This window comes from Pogoniulus pusillus, chromosome 24 (genome assembly GCF_015220805.1).
Source record: "Pogoniulus pusillus isolate bPogPus1 chromosome 24, bPogPus1.pri, whole genome shotgun sequence".
In the NCBI taxonomy this organism is placed as follows: Eukaryota; Metazoa; Chordata; class Aves; order Piciformes; family Lybiidae; genus Pogoniulus; species Pogoniulus pusillus.
The window spans coordinates 13,155,687-13,176,633 of NC_087287.1; the positions used below are offsets into that span (position 1 = coordinate 13,155,687).

Genomic DNA, 20,947 nt, shown 5'->3' on the forward strand with positions numbered 1-20,947 from the left:
TTAGTTGTGGGATACTTTGAAGTGGGATCACCTGTATGAGTTCAAGTCATTGAGTAGCAAAGCTGCATTGCCATTTAGGGATAGCAAGAATTTCAAGTGTTTGTCACCTGGGAGCCTTTCTGGGGTACAGTGGGTGCCACACTCAACTCTGGGGTGGGTTATTCCTCAGTGCTTGTTCAAAAAGGTGACTTCAGCTAACTCACAATCAGTCTGTCCTTTATGTATCTCCTTCACACACAGTACAAATGTTATTTACAACAGAGCTTTCATGGTAACAGGACCCAGACTGCCATTAGTCAAAGCAAACAGACGTTCTTCATTAATCCTTCTCTCTTGCTAGCTCCTTTTTATTTCGCATCATGTTTCTTCCACCAAGTCAGGAACTGTTTATGTAAACATATAATCTGACACAAATGAGGAGGAGGGATTTACATGGTCAGTAGTGTAAATGGGCTTCACTTCTCTGTGGCTGTAGAGCTAGTGGAGCTGCTCCTGCCTGGCTGAGCAGATGGTGACCTGCAGCAGACTTGCGTGCCAAAAGCTGGGCTACTCCGGGAGCCGTGCCTGTGCTCTGTTCCCAGCCAGCCTCAGCCTCCCACTGTGGACTCCCCAAGAGGGCTGACCCTCTTGGAGGTGCCAGTGCGGGCACACGTGGGCTGCAGCAACCACGTCCAGCAGCTCTGCATCACTGCGAGGTGCCTTGTTGGCACACTGGTAACACGAACGCTTCCGAATGGCCGCGTTAAGCTTTTAGTAACAGACCCCGGGACGGGGCTCCTCAGCCATTTTGGGTCGAATTGCTGAGATTTACGTGTTGCAACGACAGAGCTAGACTGAGGAGATCGCAGGCTCAAGCTGAGCTCTCCTCTCACTTCAGCCGTGCCTCAGTCGGCCACGAAACGTGATTGCCCGCTGCCTGTGTCAGGGCCCGGCCGCTACCCACCGCGATAAGCATACCGCACCCCGCTCTGCCCGTCCCTCGCTGGCCGCGGAACCCGCACATGCCCAGTGGCGGGACAGGCGCCGGCCGTGAGTCAGTGGCGGCGCAGCTGACGGGGCAGGGGCGGGCCCGGAGCGGAGGGCGGTTCGGTCCGGCCCGATTTAGCCGGGCGATGCCTCAGCGCCGCGGCGGTAGTGGCGGCAGCGGGAGGGTGGGCGGGTAGCAGCAGCACGGACGCGGCGCTGCTGCCCTGCCTTTCCCTGTCCGCTGCTAGCCCTTCCTCCGCCCCCTCCCGCGCCCCCCTCCCCCGCTCCGGTGCCCGACTCAACCGCTGCTTCGAGCAGGGAGGAAGGATTGGGAGCCGCCTCCCGCTGCCCCTGTCCGTCCCCCTCCCCATGCAGCCCGGCCCGCCACTGGGAGCCCTCCCCGGGGGGATGTTTCGGCGGCCGCTGCCGGGATAACCGGTGCGCCGCCCGTCCCCTCCCCGGACGGAGGATGCTGTCCGCGCCGTGGCGGGTTCCGACACGGGCAGCAGCGGCTGCGTTCCCCTCCTCGGCTCCGGGCAGCGTCGCCGGCGAGAGATGACTTCAAGGCACCAGGCGGACTGGATCCCTTACAGGTAGCGGACAGCCCCGCTGGGGGGCGGTGGGTAGAGCGGTGCGGGCGGAGGCACCGGGACTGCTCCTGGGCTGGAGCTGGTGCCCCTCGGCGGGCATGCGGAACCTGGGGCGCGGCCGGAGGTGATAGGTCCCACCTGGGGCAGCGGAGCGCGGGCCAGCCCGTGCCTGCTGGTCGGCGGCCAGTATCGGAGAGGGTGCCAGTCCCGTCTCCCAACTTCGGGCCGGTCCTGCTCAGCAAAGTTAAGGGGTTGTTCTGCGGGGAGAGCTCTTAGGCCCGCAGAGAGTGGGAGCGCCTCTGGAATATCTCTTAATGGGGAGAGCTTTGCTCCATGCCTCCCCCACGGGGCCCCCAGAGCGGGCCGGACAGCAACACCCGGGGCGCTGCGCCGTCGGTAGCGGCCGGCGCCCTTCAGCCGCGAGTATGCCGGACCCGGCGGGCGCTGGTGGGCGCACTCTGCCCCTGTCCGTCGGGTGCTAACAGGAACCGGGCGGGGGACGACGGGCAGGGCGCGGAGCGTTCTCGGCCAGCGGTGCCGCCATGGCGAGTAGCGGGATCGCCATGGCAGCGCCCGGCGGGAGACTGTCATTGGCTCCGCCGTTGCCACGGGCTACGGGAGCCGCCGTGCGGTGGCTGCTGCCCGGGAGCCCCGTGCGTCAGTGGGTAGTGGGAGCCGGCCCCAGGTACGGTGCGTAGCGTCTGTGCGGGGCCCGGCCCGTGTCGGCCCTGCCCTTCCCTTGCCATGCCTGCCCCGAGCGCCTGGCTGTGGCGCGGGGGCGTTCGCTGCTGGAACGGTTTGTCTGTGGCTTGGCGGTACGAGGAGGGAGCGGGAAGATAGACCTCCGGGCGGAGTGGTTTCTGCAGGGGAAAAGCAGTAAAGCCATTGCTCAACCTGCCGTTCGGAGCGCCCTTAACCTTGTGGAGGGCTTAGTTGTCGCTGCAGTACCTTTTCCAAACGGAATTCTTGCAGAAAGAAATGATGGTATTTCAGAAGGCGTCTTGGATAAGATAGGAAAGCCTGTTTGTTTCGGGTCTTTGGTTGTAAATAAGGCAGATACTGTAACATTAAGTTTTCTAAACTTAAAAATACAGAGTGTTGTTTGAAAACAACGACAGCTGTTCAGGCAGGTCAGCTGTAGTTTGCCCCACTCTAAATGACGGTGGTTGTGGAAACCTGTGCCACTGCGTGCGACATAAACACAAATGACTTCTTAATGCGTAGGAAAAATAAAGTGATAGATGCACAAGTAGGAGCTTGCTGCTTTAATCTGTGTGTATGATCGTCCTGCTCGGTAGAGGAGTTGGAAAGAGAAGTCTGATGGCAGCGAACCTGAGGATCTGCAGGCTTTCTCCAGTGGCGCTTTCAGCCCACGTGTTTTGAAAAGACGTAAGGAATTGGCAATAAGGCTTCAGAAATGACTAGCGGGTGCGTTCTGTTGCAGTTTGAAGGCAAAAATACCAGAAGAACAGCTGTTCGTGGCTCTTCCCAACAGCAGAGGAGCTGCTTCTCCGTGCTCTACACAAAGTTCTGCAGAGGCCAATGCCAAAAGTTTGCTGAGGGTTTTTGTAGCAGTGGCCTTGAAAGAGGAAATAAAACATCTCTTCTGTTCCTACGCAGTGCAGTTCAGAAAAGCATAGGGAAACAAAGCAGTAGCTCTTCAGGTAAACATAGATCTGATGATGCTTGTGTTTTTCTAAGGTTATTTTTCAGCATTAACCATATTTTCGTGGCTAGAAATTGCTGAAGTATATCACTGCAAATTTCATTAAACTTCCTCATTTAAAGCATCCTCCAGGGTTCCTCTGAAGGTACTTGCCCAGAAAACACTAGTTTCTGAATGCCTGTGTGACTGGGATTGCACATGGAAGTACTATATTAGTAAATACTATTAAGTACCACTCCGGAGGAGTGAAAGAGGCAAAGAGAAGGAGAGACCTGGTGTGTTCCCCTGTGGAACAGTTCATCTGCTCTCTAAGGGCAAGGTGCCTATTGCTTCTGATCCTTGCTTACTCCGGTGAGTTCAATGATAGCTGACTCTTAAAGCTTAGAGACCTGTTTCCCACCATCTTTACAGCCTGGATGGTATGTGATAGCCAACAATGTCCCTCCTGCTAGCGTAGGAGACCGAGCACAGGCTGCTGGGCACGATGAAGTCTGTGAAGGTCTGTGGGATATAGCCTGAGTCTGGCTGATGTAAAGTATGCTAGAAAATGCTGCAAGCCCTTCTCTGAGCTTGCAGAGCTGTTTCAGCTTTGGCACTGGCCATAAAAGGGTAACATGACTCCTAAACCTATTGTACCTCCTGGCAACCAAACACACCTGCACCTATATACCTTAATTAATTCACGCAGATAAGGGGTTTTGTCTTAGATAAAATCACAGAGTTGGCCAGGTTGGAAGTGAAATAGGACAGAGGGAATCAGTTCTCTGTGTGTTGTACACAGCTCATTACACAATCCATATGTCCAAAACTCAGAATGCTGATTATTGTTCCACTTTTAAAATGCTGAGAATATTTTGAGTGAGTTAACAAAAAAATAGCAAGGAATTCCTTCAGTGTCAGTGGTAGCTTTTTCATACTGAGATGGATAAAAATTAATATTTGTGAGCTTGTGAATTTGTCATCTTGCTCTTTATGTCTTCTTTTATATACTCTTGAAGCATTAATAGTCATAGGGGATTTGAGATTGCTAATGGTATGGAATACAGCTGAGAAGTAGTTCTCTTAAAAGTAAACATGTTGCATTTGTTTTCATCAAACTGTTTTATATATAGAAATTCAAGGCTATGATTAAGCACTTATCTGAAACTGCACACCAGGTTTTGATAAGCTAATAATTCTTCTCTAAACCGAGCCCATTTTAAACAATGTTTCTGTCCTTTATTAGAAACAAAAGAGTTTGCACTTATGTAAAAAATCAATTGCAGTTCTTATAGCTGCCCCCATCCCCAAAGGGGATTTGTGATGGTAGTTAAGAGTGAGATGTAGCTTCTTGAGGAATTAATGTTCTCAGGCACAGCAGTCTTCCTTTGGCATCTTTTTGCAGATTCCAGTAGAAAACACAAAGCAGAAACGTCTGGGAATCATTCCAGATTCAGGGCTTTTTTTTTTAATTGTAAAAACATGTTTTGATTTTACATATTTTCCCTGAACTCATTTTTGATTTGTAGAATTTGTGAAATTGACATATTCACTTTTATTTTTGTGCTGGTGTGGCTTGAATAAGCAAACTCATTCCATGTACTATAATTAAATGAAACTAGTGCCATGGTCTAGTTGACTGGATAGGGCTGGGTGATATTGGACTGGATGGTCTTGGAGGTATCTTCCAACCTGGTTGATTCTATGATGCTAGCTAAGATAAAAATATCAATAAACAGTAAAGTCCCATTGAGTGGTGGTTGTTGGTATTATTACTACTACTATTATTATTAATTTTCACTTCTTTAACAGTAAAACTTAACTTGAAAAGCAGCATTTACAAAGCACTCTAATCTGTTTAGTGAGAGATATATAAACACTGTCAGCTGAAAAGCTTGATCCACATGAGGATAAATTTGCTGCAGGTCCCCAGGGTTATCTGTAAAGCCTCTGTGTAGTTCTCCTGGGACTTGGCCTGTGTGGATAAAATGGCCAGAGCCCAAGGGGAGCCTGTGAACTGTGACATGGGGAAGCTGGCACTTTGCATGGAAGGTGCCACATACAGCCAATTACACAGCATGCATTTGCAGTGCCATAATACATCTTGCTAAGTACACAATGCTGGTAATAAGATACATTGTTTTATTTGGGACATCTATTATGCTCAGTTTTTTTGTAGCTTTTGTGAATTTGCTCTGAAGTTTTAAGGCTGTGCTTAGATACTGCAGCTATAAGCAGTCCCCAGTCATTTGCCAAGTGCAGGATTACAGTTGGGTGAAAATTGCGGAGCATGGCTGTGTTGTGAATTCATGAATCATGGCAATTAGAGCAGAGAAGATTTCTGAAAGTAGGATGTGTAAACAAGTCCTGGAACAGGCTTGAAGGCAAGGTTGTCCCACACTTGGTTCTAAGCATTTATTTGAGGTATTGGAATACTACCTCCTCTTAAGCCTTGACTTTTTGGCAGCAGCAGTGCAGGTAGGTGTGGTTGTGCCCGAGTGCAGTGCAATGCAGGCAGGCTTGCTCGTTGCTACCTGCTGTGGGGAGTGGCACTGATAACTTAGGACAGCTGTTTTGCTAAGGAAAAGGGTAGAAAGAGCAGGTGTCTCTTATAAAGTAGGCTGTCTTGTCAGGTTATTGCAATGTATGAAATTAGCCGAGTTATGTGCTTTTAAAGTGTTTAAGTTAGAACTCTCCTTTAATGGGGGTCTTTGCTCTTACATAGAGTGTTACTGCTGTGGTGCAGAGATTCCAGCTGAGATCAAAGTCCTGTTCTGCCCAGCATCAGTGTTTGGGAGCTGTACAAACACATGGTTGGATGCAATTTCTACCCTGAAGCTGATAGCCTAAATCAACCAAGCAGAAAAGAGAGATGAGGAAAATGAAATATCACTTCAGTTTTACCAGTGAGGGAAGTAGAGATCTGTGGAACTTCCAAGGAATTGGCTTAAATGGAATTGGGACAAGGCTCAGGGGAGATTAGCAGCAGAGCTAGGAGCAAAACCTTGTTGTCCTGTGCTTTGCAGTGTGCCGAGGGTGGATTTAAGTAAGAGGTTGAAGGGGTTTTCCCACCTCTTCCAGGGTATGCTTTGGGCCTTGTGACAGACAAATGGCTGTGCCAGCTGTTCTAGAGTATTGTCACCCCGACCACATTTGCAGTATTGACATCCAGGTTGAGACTAAAACTCGATTTTGAATAGCCCAATGGGTTTCTTGTAGCAACAGCCATTTCTGGTTTCAGGCAGTGACAGTCATTGACAAACCATCTGTGCCAGATTTGGATCACAGCTGGAAAGTGAATATAAAATGATATGTCTTCTCTTGCTGTTCCTTGAGTTGGGAAGTCTTGACTCTTGTGCCTGAGGGTTTTTGGACTTTCCTTAAAGCTGCATCCATTCAGATATGCACACAGCAGCTTTTCTGGAAGGTGGTACTTTTTATCAGTAACTAAAAATTGCCATTCTGGAGAGCTGGATTCTTTTCACACTTCCTCCTCATTCCTCTTCCCCTCATACTAATGACTTATTTTCTAATTCATGCTTTTCTGTTCTTTCTCAACAGATTTCTTTTTGCCATTTCTCCCCACATCTTGCTCTCCTCGCCTCTTATGTTGCCTGCTTCTCTCTTTCTCACTGTGAGATTATTAAACTAAACAGGGTTTTGTCTTATGGTACCTGCAGAATGTTTGTATTTTGTTAGTGACTTTTGAATAAATCCATCTCAACCTCTTGTGTTACTTAGTATTGTTTGTAGGTTTTTAAAGGTGAAATTGTTTTTTTGCAGAGTATTGAGACAGTTTATTCCAAGATTACTGCTGAAAGCAAGTGTGGATGTTAAAATCAGTGCCTGCTTTGTATCTCACTGCTGAAGCTTTGGTTACTGCAGTGTAGGAAGACCAGTAGCTGGGATTTGGAGATGGCTTTCTCTGTGACAGTCTGTGTTGTGCAAATGTGGGCTGGTGGGGAGCTGAAGAGCTGGTGTCTCCCAGTTTTGCAGTCTCTTTTATGGTGACATAATGGCAGGATGATATCATCCCGTTTTGAGGACTGAGCAGAGAATGTAACACCTCTTTGGGCTTTGTTTTCATTTGTATTATTTGTATGGAAGCATACAGCCACTCTTCAGAATCTTCCAGTTAGAAGGTAGGTACAAAAGAAGGCCATAACATACAGGCAGCAAGACGTTGGCATACCTGCTGCTTGTCATTTTTGTTTCACACCTGTGATCATCAGCTTCTTTTGACTGTCTTCTTAAGAGGATTGTAGGAAGGGGATTGTGACTTACCTAGTTAGGGAAATGTGCTCCCAGAGGAGGGTATATAGAGTGTGCAAAGGTAACAATGGGAGAAGACAGGAAGATTGCAGTAGTTATTTTGGACCAGGATGAGTACACATGACAGAAGATGAAATAAATTTTTGCTTACCTAGTTTTTCTTACACCATCTTGTTTTGTTTAATTCTTGACAGTAGCATGGCTCTTTTGTGCTTTGTATGTGTTCAGTAACCATGGATGCATTGCAGGTCACCTGTTGAATAATTTTAGTTTATATCTGTGTTGTGTGGCTTTGTGACATTCAAGAAGGTGTTTCAATGATCTGTTTGCTCTGTAATTAAATTTCTTCCCAGGTGTATTTTAATTTTCATCTTTTACATTATTAAGAAGATCAAATATATCTTTACTTTTCCTTTCAGTCAATATGGTAGAAGTTGCATTCATGCTTTAGGATTGCTAACAAAGTGGGAGATTACAGACTTACCTGTTATTTGTCTTTAGAGCGAAAAAGTGACCCAAATTAAAACACTGTATTTGAGAAAATGCAGCAGGGCCTTACACAGCAGAGGACAGGAGCTGTGTCTGCCAGTAGAAGAGCTTTGCAGGTCTTGGGTGATGGTTCTGTGCAGTCAGACTGCCATAGGTGTACCTGGAATGAGGTAGGGATGCTGTGGTGCCTAACACCAGCCTCTTCTATGTAGTTGTGTGGTTGCTTGCAGGAAGTACACAAAGAGGTGCCACAGAAGCCTTTCTGTTGACTTAATAGGGAATTGGATTGGTTCCACAAGCTTCTCTGAGGTCATGTTTTAGCTGAGCAAATAATGCCAAGTGGTCTATAACACGTTAATATGAATGTGTGAGGGCACTTTGTGAGTGACATAGTTACCTTACTCTCTGGCAATGCAAGTGCCTAGGTTGTTCTTTTAGGAGGAGGAATTGTAGCTTGAGTTCTCAGCTGTTTACCAAACTCAAGTCTTGAATTGCAGGTTTCAGTGGGAACCTCATGGTTCCTGTTGAGATGGATGTTAACACAAGTCTCTGAATATCATAAATTGTAATTAATATAACTTATTTGAGACAGGTAATGAAACCACAGCATGAAGATTTTAATGGTAATTTTAATTGTAATCAGAGTTCTAACTACCTGCAGGTGAGAAATTAGAAGATGTAGAAATTCCTTGATTAACTTCAAATGATGACTAAGTTGGAAATTGTATCTGCAAGTAAAATAAGATACATCAGCATTTGATCCATCTTTAGGGAGGGGATCAGAACAGGTCTGTCTTTCAAATTTGGTATCAGTTTGGGAGCAAAATGAATGAAGTTAAAGTCTAGGTATTTCCATTAATGGTCCCTGAGTCATTGCAAGAAGCATAAAGAAACTGGTCTCTGTTTTTTCTCCGAGCAGATTGTTGCTAACCAATGCTACTGAAGCATCATTTTCACTTGTCTGCAGGAACAACAACAAAATTTAATGCCTTGCATCATGTTGCAGTTCTTACTTCTTGAAATTTGAGTAAATTGTTGGATGAATTGTAGAAATTAAAGAATAGATATGACTTGTCTAGACAGTGATTTAGACTGACTGCTTCCCTCGGGTTGAGTGGCAGCAGAAAGACTCAAGACACTTACTGTACCTTGGAATTCATCCCGCTGCTGTTGGCAGATATAAATCTCAAGACCCAAGCCAGGAGTGTGAATTTCCATTAAATAATGTTTTGCCAACTTAAGGATTGCACAAACTCTTACATGTCTGACTAAAACTGTGGCTTAGTTATTTGGGTAAATAATGCATCTTTGGGGACGCTGTATCTGTAGAGCAACACTTAATTAACATTAAAGGTGTCTCTACACACCAGTGAGTCAGACCTTGATAATTGATTCTTTAAGGTTACTGAATTTTAAATCACTTCACTAGCTGTTGTTGCAGATATAAAAAGTGAAGTACAGGGCTTTTAGACAAAGTTTTTGTCCTTGTCCTAGAATAACCCTGGCCTTAGGTTGTCACCTGCTTGTAAGAACAGATGCTTCTGCATATTGCATATTATTAATGTATGCAAGGATGGAGAGATGGGGAACTCTGTAACTTTGCCTGGTGTTGAATTGGTTAAATTCTTTCCTTCTGTGTTTGGTCTCTGTGTGTGATGGTTTGGGTGTTACCTGCCGCCCCCCCCCCCCCCCCCCCACTTTAGAAATCACCCAGACTAGACTCAGCCAGCTCTGGAAATTGAATGAAGCTTATATTTACAGCTTAGCACAGTATACAAGCAGATATTTACAGTATATACAGTTATAGACAGAAAGATTCAAGGTAAAAGGTAATACAGAAACACAACAGTCCCCCCTCCAGAAGCCTGAGTCCCCAGGAGAGGCTCCCAACCACCCTTCCACTTTCTCCCACCCTCTCTACCCCAGACATTGCCTTGTGTCCAAGGAAGATTGGAGGATTGGCCAGGGGGCTAGGGAGTAGGTGGATTAATCAAAGGGATGGCAGGATAGGTTAGAGAGAGAAAGGCAGCCCTTAGCCTGGACAGAGAGTGTCTCCCTTATCTATGTTTGTGTTCTTGTTCTTAAGACATCTCAGCAAGCCTGTGAGTGAAGTAGACATCACCATTGTTTCTATTTCACAGCCTGTAATCTAGTTCTTCTCACCAAAACTCTCTAGCTAGCTTCAAACTGGCACATGTGGTATATCCATGCTGCTTACTGCAGTGCTGTAGAGAGACACTTGGGGCAGCTGCACGTGAGTTAACACAGGTACTGCAAGCTGTACAACAATGTCAGAAGTGCAGAAGTGATTGACTCCATGGAGGAGCAGTGCAGTTCAACCTGTGAGGAGCTAGGGACTACCATAGTTAAATTGCTTCCAGATGCTAGCATGTTTATAGCCAGACAAGTTACCTGCCATAGCACAGTTCACAATGGACATGTAACAATCTAATATTCATTAGTTGCTTTAAACTAAGGATGTTAATTTTTGGCTATTTAGAGCAGTAGCCACCTATAAATGACCTAATCTAGGCTCTGGCTTCTCAGAATACAATGGTAATTCTTCTTGGATATGCCATCTATATTAATTATGGAACACTGTATTAACACCCAGAGGAACTGGGGCTTCAAATCAGTGAAAAAAGATCATGACATTGCTAGAAATTTGAGGCATCCTGGAAGCTGCCTTTTAAATGTTAGCTATTTTAAATAAGGATGCAGTGTACTATTATGACAGTACAGATGCAGCCTGAAAAATTGTTAATTACTTCCTTGGGGGTTGAATATTATGCACAGAGTTTAAGGATTAAGAAAAACTAGCACAGGAGAAAATTAAACTCCTCAAAAGTCACATCATCTTTTCCACCCCTTCCCCCTTTTCCATCCCTTCCTCCTTTGTTTCTCTGTCACCTTGTGTTATTTAATCATTTAATGCTATATGCCCAAGGCTTTGCGAGGCAGATTTTTTTTCCAGTAGTGTTGGAAGGAAAAAAAGTTTTCCAATTTCCAGGCCATTCTGTTGGAAAAAATGTGAATTTATGCTTGCACAGCCTGGCAAGTGGGATATGCAAGTTCAAGCATTCGGGTCTCTGCTCTGTGTGCTTAATTCCTCAGAAGGTCTTTGTAACACCTCAGATGACCGCCTGGACTTGCAGGCGATTTGTTAGTGTGGGCTGGGTCAGTCTGCAGTACCTCTCAATATTTTCTTCTGAAAATCTGGGGGTCATTGAGTTGAGAGGATTTGAATTTGGTACATGAGTGTTCCCCTACAAAAATTTCTAGCAAGATAATCCAGTGAAATCTAGACTTGGAAGGAAAGATTTTAGGACTTAGAAAATGAGTTTTACTTCTGACACATTCTAGTTTCTGAAAGCTGTCTTTTCTTGGAAGTGGTACAATATGGTAGAAGACATAACAATTGAAGGAGATAGTAAGGAAACTAGGAGCTGATTGGAAATGTCTCTCCAGCTGCTGGACTTTTAGTTTATTCATTTTTGCATTCCATTCAAATAAAAATATTTTGAAACAGAGGATAGCTGCAGACAGTCAACCATGTCCTGGACTGCATCAGGAGCAAGGCAGGTGATTCTCCCCTTTTACTCTGCTCTTGTCAGACCCCTTCTGGAGTACCATGTGCAGTTCTGGAGCTCCCAGCACAAGAAGGACATTCACCTGTTGGAGCGAGTTCAGAGGAGGCCACAAAGGTGATCAGAGGGCTGCAGCAGCTCTGCTATGAGGATAAGCTACAGGCGTTGAGGCTCTTCAGTCTGGAGAAGAGAAGGCTTTCAGGAGACCTGGTAGTAACCTTCCAGTATCTGAAGCGAGCCTAGAGGAAGGCTGGGCAGGGACTACTTACAAGGTCTTGTAATGACAGGACAAGGAGTAATGGGTTTAAACTGGCAGAGAGAAGATATAAAGCAGATGTTAGAAAGAAGTTCTTTATAGTGAGGGTGGTGAGACACTGGCATAGTTTGCCCAGGGAGGCTGTGGCTGCTCCCTCCCTGGAGGTGTTCAAGGCCAGGTTGGATGAGGTCTTGAGTAACTTGCTCTAGTGAGAGGTGTCCCTGCCTATGACAGGGGGTTGGAGCTGTATGAGCTTTGAGGTTCCCTCCAACCTAAACCATTCTATGATTCCATGATTCTATTTTAGCACTAGGCTGGTATAAGCCTTTCAAAGGATGAAAATGTAATCCTGCACTGGGAGCTTTGAAGCATCTATAGCTGGATTTTTGAGAGTGCTCAGGGTGCCTCTGATGATCTGCTCGTGTGTCTTCCTAATTGTGAGCTGCTTTGAAAATCTGAAGTTTCTGTTGAAACTGCCTAATGTGGTGGAAAGAGAACGGAGGAGAATGACTATTGTGCAGCCTAGTCCAAATGACAAACGGCACCTAATGCGGTGCAGTTTTTGTGTTCTTTGCCAAGAACAACTCATTCTCATCTGAAAAAGCTTATTTTGAAGGAAAAAAAAAGGCAAGATATGTTAAAGGCATGGAAGCTCTCACTGCGTTGGGTGATGAATTGTAAATAGATCCAGCTGACATTGTGAGGAGTCCTCAGAGTAACTCTGCGCATTGGGATGAAAATTCAGCCCCAATGGCTCCAGTTAACAGCCAGCTCTGCAGTTATGCATTTGCTGTGGACTCAGATTAACTTTGCCAAACCTGGCTGTGTATTGTGATTTATAGTGAACAGAAAGGTGGTGTTGTGGATGGTTTTGTTTTATACTCTGTGCTTGATGACTTCTACCTTGTTGCTGATTTTTCTTCGAAATGGCTGTGATATTGTTTCTACATTTTTCATTTTTCACTCTATTAGACCAGATCTACAACTAACCATGACTGTGTTATTTGCTATCTTATTGGTGAAATAAAAGACAGTGGTTTAGATTTTACATCCCAGAATGCCTACCTCTCTACCGTAATGGTACTTGATACATCAGGAGATGTAGTAATTTGCTTGAGGTGGTTCTTTCCCTTTCTGTGAGTCCTCTGTATCTGCAGATCTGATCTGTCCAGCCACGCTGTCAAACAGCTGATGATGGTTTTGGGGAGAACATCCTATGTGCTGCTGGGACAGTGCCTGTACATAATATGGGTTGAGTTGCATTTGTCAGTTAAGTTAGTGGCAGTATTTCTTTATAATCTTCCAGCTCTTCTTAAATCTTTCTGCAATCACAAAGCAGATAAATATTCGAGCAGGACTTCAGGTCTGTGGTTCCATCCAGGAACTGTCATCAGAAGTCTTTATAAAGGAGTTTTCCAGTTCAAGCAGAGGTCCTTCTGTCAGCATGTGGGAGCAAGAGAGAGAGCAGATGTGTTCCGTGGGAAGCAGCATGGTTTGTGAGCAGAAGTAGCTTCAGTGATGTGGGTGAGCAGCCTCTGGTCACTGCCACAGTCACTGTTGTGAGACTGGTAGGCCATAGGAGCACTTGGTCACACATACTGCTAGCAGTGCAACACCACCCCAGAATGATAAACACATAGAGGAAGCTGTTGCTATCTTGTGCATTTCTAGATTGCATGTACCAGACATATTTTGCTCCATAATTCTTGGGCTGAGCTCATCCTCATCCTGTTCCATTTCTGTCTGGGTCCTGGAAAGAACAAGAAAATGGAGCCTGCAGAATGTGACAAGATGAAGCTGAGTGACACTCGGTGGATGAGCCTGCAGGCTGAAATGGCTCAGCTTGTAACCTTGTGTCCTACAATAAACACTGACTCCTGGGTTGTGTGTTGCAATGTGAGATCTATGAAGAATGTGCAGTTAGCAGTGATCATGTGCTGCATCAGCTGGACATTCTGTGCAGTGGGCAATTAGTGTCCCATCAAGAAATGAGAAGATGCACAGTCCTATGTATTTATCTGAGAGGAGTACAAAAACAGCTGCTGTGTAAGAGTGCTGATTAAACCCAAAGGGGGATCTTGCTTTCATTCTTTCTTCAGTGGTGCAGTAGCTAAAAGCATACTTTATGCCTTACTCAAATACAACTGGAAATAGCTTCCCACCGTGCCAGAAGTGGTTTAATTGCATCTGATGTGGTTCAAAGGGGTTCCCAGCTTTGTCTGATCCAATTTCCTGTACCTGTGAGTACTTTTGCTTGCTTATTCCTACTGTTGACTCCTTTTCCCGGCAGACAGCTGATGATTTATGGTGTGGCCATGTTTCAGCGTGCCAGGTCCCTTGGTGGCCTGCCTGGATCTTGGTGTGGTGCTGTAAGTGCACTGTTCTCTGGTGTCCCAGCCTCACCTGCTGTGCTGTGTCTGGGCCTCTGGGAGATGCTGCCAAGGCAGGGGTGTATGCCCCCTGCGTCACAGCACATACAGCAGGAGAGTGGCTTTTCCAGGATAGAAAACGAGACCAGGGAAGGGATTATATCTGCTTTATCATCCATTTCCACCCTTCCTGCCTCTCAAACAGATTACCATTTTTATTCTTTTTTAGTTTCTGTTGGTTTTGTTTCTGAGATCCAAATTGAGATAGCAAGAACTGTAGACATGAAAAATGAGCCTAGTACAAATTCTTCACAATATGGTGGGGTTGGAAAGGCTTTTGTGCATATACCTGTAAGAGGTGGTCCTAGAATCAGTGCAGCTTTTGAAGCCAGAATTCCTAAAGCTGCTATTCAGAATGTTTCCCTATGTGGATTCTCATTATTAATATTGCTAAGTAGAGTCCTAAACTTTTCTCTGCACAATGAGGCTATTTAAGGTCTTTGTCTCTATCCAGGTACCACCTTCATCATAAAATCTTTTGGGCTTATAAAGTCCCCTTTAATTTTAGCTGAAATTAATCAACTGAAGGGAAAAAAAATACAGAAATTATGAATACATAAATCTTTCTTCCTCAAGAAACCAGGCAAAGCCCCCTCATGGCATGGATACTGAATTCTCTCTGAAAGAATGTGAAGTCTGCATGCTGTGAGCAGATTTTATTATGGAGCCTCTGTGGAAATGAGAATTCTTCCTGAAACTTCCAGAGCTGCACTTGTTCACTGCTTTCTGTCTTGTGCTTTTGTGGAAAATGTAGCATTAAGATATGCGTGGTACAGGTGACTTAAATGTTTCTCAGGCAGAGACCTGCGTGCTTGGAATTGGGTTTTGCTTGCCTGGTATGATGTGCTTCCTGTGCTAGAAAATCAGCAACCAGTAGTTTGATTCATGTTTTACTGACACTGAAAATGTTTTCAGGAGGAAGGTAGCAGGCTTAGCAGTGTGCTCTCTGACGAGGCTGCATGTGGCACATCAGTCCCCAGTGGAGATGGCTTTTGCTTTAATTGTTGCTAACAGGCGTTCTGGCAGGTGAAGTGGAATAATGAAAATGGCAACTTCAGTCACATATTAAAAAAATATGGAAAGGCTGGTGAAAAGCCCTTCCCTGTAATGGATTGCCACTGGTGTCACAGCACCTGAACAGCTCTTTCTTCAGTAAAGACTCTTTACATCTTCGTCTTCCAGCCTTCGCTTTGCCATGTAAACACAAGCTTTAGACAGCCTCCTGGCAGATAGATTTGTGTGTTTTACTGTGCTTTTTGTGTCCACAAGAAGTGCTGATAAACTTTTCTTTACTGCTTGTCACCACAATCTTTCTTCACTGTTAATCTGATCTAGCTCAGCTGTGATCTTTTTAGTTACACAAAACCAAAGATTGTTTATCTCTAGGCTTTTTAAATGACACACTGGAGCAAATCAGATCATGCTCGTTTTCTTTGCTGAAAAATGGAAAGCACAGCATCCAAGACCTGTAGCATCCTTGAGTTACTTCAGACCTGTTTCTGTTGCACTTAAACAGATGTGCTGTAAAGAACGTGGCTCTCATCAGTGATGTCTCTTTACCTGTGCTGTGTTTGAAATTAGAAATGCAAGTGGCTCATACAGACCTTTTTATTAGGAAGATGTTTGGGGTGGGAAATGATTGGCACACTTTCTGAATACATGGGAAGAGACATTTACAGAAGTCTAGGTTCTGGTTGTTCTTTCCATCTCAAATCTGGTTTTGTCAAGCTGTAGACACATAGGAGAGAGTACTTTTCACAAAGTGTTGAAGATTCATTTAAGCTCCAGAGGTTGAAATGGAGTGTAGGACTATCATTCAGCTGTGCTGTAACCATCTTTTAAAATGGTCAGTTTAATCTATGCAGTAACGAGTCAGGAGATCTCTTTCCTTTGTTATTTCTGGCCAGTAGCCTTATCTCTGTCTCTCTGTGGGTTCATAATATGCCTGACTCTTAAAGAAAAGAGAAGAAAAAGACAAGGGAAATGATTTTTGTCTTAATTGGTAAATGAACTGCAGTGTTCTCGGTATCTGTGTTCAGCGTGAAAACAGCCATCAGAATTGCAGATTTTGCTCTCCATTTTGTTCCTGGGAACTGACAAACGTACAATTTGCAATCCTGTATAATTATAATCTGGTTTTAGAGAACCATAATTTCTACTGGTATCTTGAAATGCATCATTTGAGTGCAAATTTTCAGTACACTGTGCAGGGATTAATGGCACAACCTTAATGAGAGTAATACTGCTTAATTCCTTGGCTATCATGCTGGTATTGCATCCTTTATCTCTTTTGAGAGGTCAAATTAGGCTGAAAATCTGTACTAGTGCATGACTGGCAAAGCATGCTTGTGGTTTTGTATGATAGCTCTTCTTTGCTTTATAAAACGTGATACCTATTTGCTTAGCAGTTGTCACATGGTGAAAGAGAAAAATAATGCTTATCTTGAGACAGAAGAGTGTAAAAAATACTAGGTTGGGTAAATGCTGAAGCCTTCTTTTGATCTAATGCCCGTGGATGTCTTGGTACAGTTATGGATGACAGCTGCTTGCCAGCTTAAGGGAAAATGCAACCTAAGGTTGACAAATCCATGGTTTTTTGGTCTCCTCCCCCCCCCCCCCCCACTTTGGTTACTGTTTGCTGGCAGTGATGAATATTTGACAGTTTAGTTCACAAAGATAAAAACTACTTCTTGACAGCCTTTCCTTTTGGTGTTCACCATTTTACATGCTGCAAGCTTTTATTTTGCAACTACGTAGCTGTTTGAGTAGGCTCAGACCGCAGTATTTTTGTCCTGGAATAATGTGATTTATTAGTGTGTTCAGAACCCTAAAAAGGAGGTGGCATGCATATATCAAACCTGTTCTTCAGTCGTCTTCAAGTATAGTGCAAACTCTGTTCCAGAGTCTGAAACGTCTTGCATGGGGGAGTGATGGAGGCAGAACCACGCAGGCTGTTCATGTGAAGATGTTTTCAAGCCTAGAACAGATAGTTACAGTTAGAAATATGAATTAGTTGGGTGATGGTAATTAGCTTTTAATTTTCCTGTACTTTGATAACCATGTCAGCTCTGAGCTATATACTGCAGAGGAGGTTTTTGACTGTAAATCCAAAGCTTTTTAGGGACCACTTCCCAGTGTGAGTCTGACTGCTCTGCCACAGGCTCACTTCTTGCTGGCAGAACACACTCTTGCATGTCTCATACATGCTTTAGAGCAAAATCTGTCTTGAAAGGAAGGATTGCTATATCAATTAACTACCCAGTGCTGAAAGAAGCCAACATTTGAATTGTAGCAGTTAATGATGATACTTTCCTAAACTATTAAAAAATAAAGTAGTAGCTTTCCATATTTTCTCTTCCATGTTTTTCATAAGCACATACATTTATGTGTGTCTCTGGTTTGGTTATCTGTTGAGGATATTTTGGGTTTCTTACTTGCTGAAATATTAGTGGCTTATCCTATATCTGGAACAGCAGTGGGGAAATCTGAATGAGTCACCTCTCCCTGTGTTTTATATGCTTTATCTTCTGTAGTTTCCCTTGAATTTCAGTTTATGATGTACATGTGCTTTCTGGTACTGCCTTTGTGAAGTGTTTGTCGAGTGTGCTGTGTTTGCCATGAGATTCTGATCGAAGATTTGATTAAAGACTTCCTGGCTTACTGTATTAGCTTGGTAGTTGATTTGAACTTAAAACTGTATACATGAGGTGGATTCCTGTGTGCTTGTGATTTGCATCAGGGCAGGTAATTCTACCTGTTGAAATATTTCTTATGTCAAGAAAGACTCCTGCAACCTGGAAACTAAAGCTTTGTGCAAGGATCAGAAACAGAGTCAATAGATCACAGGGCAAAATCATAGAATCATAGAATCAACCAGGTTGGAAGAGACCTCCAAGATCATCCAGTCCAACCTAGCACCCAGCCCTAGCCAGTCAACTAGACCATGGCACTAAGTGCCTCATCCAGTCTTTTCTTGAAGACCCCCAGGGACGGTGACTCCACCACCTCCCTGGGCAGCCCATTCCAATGGGAAATCACTCTCTCTGTGAAGAGCTTCCTCCTAATATCCAGCCTATACCTACCCTGGCACAACTTGAGACTGTGTCCCCTTGTTCTATTGCTGGTTACCTGGGAGAAGAGGCCACCCCCCACCTGGCTACAATGCCCCTTCAGGTAGTTGTAGACAGTAATAAGATCACCCCTGAGCCTCCTCCTCTTAAAATTCTGTTAAGTGTTGGAGTTGGAGTGGTTACTTGCTGTTTTGGGTTGATATTTTGTGACAAAAATTTGATGATAAAAGTAAGAGACTTAAATAGCTGAAATATTTCTGTTGTGTGGCAAGCGAAGAGCCCAGGCTTGTTTGTACTTGCCAGTATGATTGCCTCCAGCATGTTTATTTGGGTAAAAGGTGCTTCATAATTGTCAGAAATAACAAAAATGCTCACAGAATAGTCGAGAAGTGTAGTTGAGACTTTAGCAATTGATAATGAAGACAGCAATAAAAAATAATGCAGTAGCAAATATTTGGTCAGTTTTAAACTTGACTAGCTCATTTGAAATACTTAAAGCTGGTATGCTAAAATAGGTATATAAATTCCAATTGGTCAACACACTTAATATTTCTGGAAATCCAAGGTGATTCAAATATGTTCCATGTACTTCAGCGTGCAACAAAAGGCTGTGTTGCATAGCCATGTTCAGACCACTACTTGATGTGACACTTCCAAACACTTGCAGTGAAAGCCTGCTAAAAGGAATATTTCTTCCTCAATTTCAAATATTAAACCCCATGCCAGTACATTTGGGGTTAAATAAAGTATGATCAGAATACAGAACTATGGATTTAATAGGGCAAGGTATTTTTTTTTTGTCCAAAAATAGCATTTTCCCCTTTTCCATAGAAGTCCTGTGGCATAAGGTTTTACACAGTATTATAGTGTATATGTTAAATATATGTTTTTCCTTCTCCTATTTATTTTCTCTTTACAATTATTTTTACTAGAGAAAGTTGGAGATGAATAGGGGCTGAAATGTGCCTGTGGTAGTTCAACTTCCTTGAGATCAGTGCATATGGACTACCTCATCCAGATAAAGTGCTGTTAGAAATGATGGCTTGGCTTTCATTATTGGGTACCAAATGTAGGCCAAAGGGTGTTTGCTACTTTTTCCAGTGAGCATCTTACCAGTCTTTAAATCTGTATCAGGTACTCAGGCACCAAGATCTGACATACTCATTTTTTTTAACTGCAAATGCTGTCCAAGATTGTCAAATTTGCTACTTGTGTGGAAGGTAGCTACAGAGAATGAACTCAACCCAAAATGAAACATCTGCTTCCTTCAGCAAAAGAATACTAAATTAGATTGTAAAGGCAGTATGTGGGGGGGGGGGGGGGGGGGGGGGGGGAGTGACAAAATATTTTGTGTAAGGGTTAGTATTTATCATGCCATGACATGTCTTTCCTTAGAAACTGTATTCCATAGAGACTGGAAAACCAGCTGTAAAAAGGAAAAAAGGAGTGTGGCTGTTTCACCTCACTAACTTCTGTCGGAGTTTAATTCTTACTGTATTTTTCTTCGGGTAGATTGGCTCTTTCACTTCCACAATTTCAATCAGTAGATTGAGTAGAATCATAGAATTGGTCAGGGTTGGAAGGGACCACAAGGATCATCTAGTTCCAACCCCGTGCCGTGGGTGAGGATGCCCAACCCTAGATCAGGCTGGCCAGAGCCCCATCCAGCCTGGACTTAAACACCTCCAGGAACGGAGGTGTTAGTTCAATTTTGCTATTCCTTTAAATATCCAATAAATACAGCTGTATCTTTTTTCTTTCCTCTCCTAAATGCATAGGTGGGCAATGTGAGCTGTTAATGAGTTGCTCCATGACTGAATTACCCCAGATATTACCTCTCTTGGAAGCAGAATGTTTGATCCACATGTTTACGCCTGTGTTTATACGCTTACAGCAGGGGGAACCCCACTGAACACCTGCAGTGCTGACCCTATCCTGGGGATCAGGGCTTGCTTTGTTAAACATTTCATGATTATACTATTATTTTAAAGGCCACTATTGTTTTTAGCTTAGCTACTGTACCTGTAATGCTTCAATGGAGGTGTTTCCAAAAGGAGTTAAGGCTTGTTTGCTAATCTCATTTTACAGGTGTTCTGGAGGGTTATACTGGTTGATGTACAATAGGTCCAGCATGCTGCCAAGCGGCCGAAAAAACCCATTTCATAGAACAGGTCTAAGAGAGGAAAGGAGCCAGCAGTCACCTGATGCAGGTTTTCTCTTGACTGTGGTGATTCAAAGTCTTTCCCATGTCAGAATCACAGAGGTCTCTTCTAGGCGCAGCAGTAGCGGAATGAGAGAGGTGTGGTGGCCCTCTGAGGTCCAGGTGAAGAGCTCTTGTTTTGCACTGTATGTATGAGTCAGCCTCCTTATCCAGACAGCAGCTTTCCCTAGTTTGTGCTTGTTTAATTTACTGTTTGTGGTGGTCAGACTCTTGGTACTTTGGTGGGTTGCATTTGTGGTGGTCAGACTCTTGGTACTTTGGTGGGTTGCATTTGTGGTGGTCAGACTCTTGGTACTTTGGTGGGTTGCATTTGTGGTGGTCAGACTCTTGGTACTTTGGTGGGTTGCATGTGTGGTGGTCAGACTCTTGGTACTTTGGTGGGTTGCATGTGTGGTGGTCAGACTCTTGGTACTTTGGTGGGT

General features: G+C 44.2%; 1 protein-coding gene across 7 annotated transcripts in view; it reads left to right on the forward strand.

The window, feature by feature from the left end:
* TUB (TUB bipartite transcription factor) overlaps positions 1 to 20,947 on the forward strand; it is a 140,864-nt gene that overhangs the window by 71,059 nt on the left and 48,858 nt on the right. The window contains exon 1 of one of the 7 annotated variants that reach the window (XM_064163662.1): positions 1,096 to 1,559. The exons of the other annotated variants lie outside the window; for them this stretch is intronic. Within the exon in view, the coding sequence (XP_064019732.1) occupies positions 1,522 to 1,559 (38 nt within the window). The 5' untranslated portion in view covers positions 1,096 to 1,521. Of the gene's footprint in view, positions 1 to 1,095; positions 1,560 to 20,947 lie in introns of those variants that run through there. 7 annotated transcript variants of the gene reach the window in all.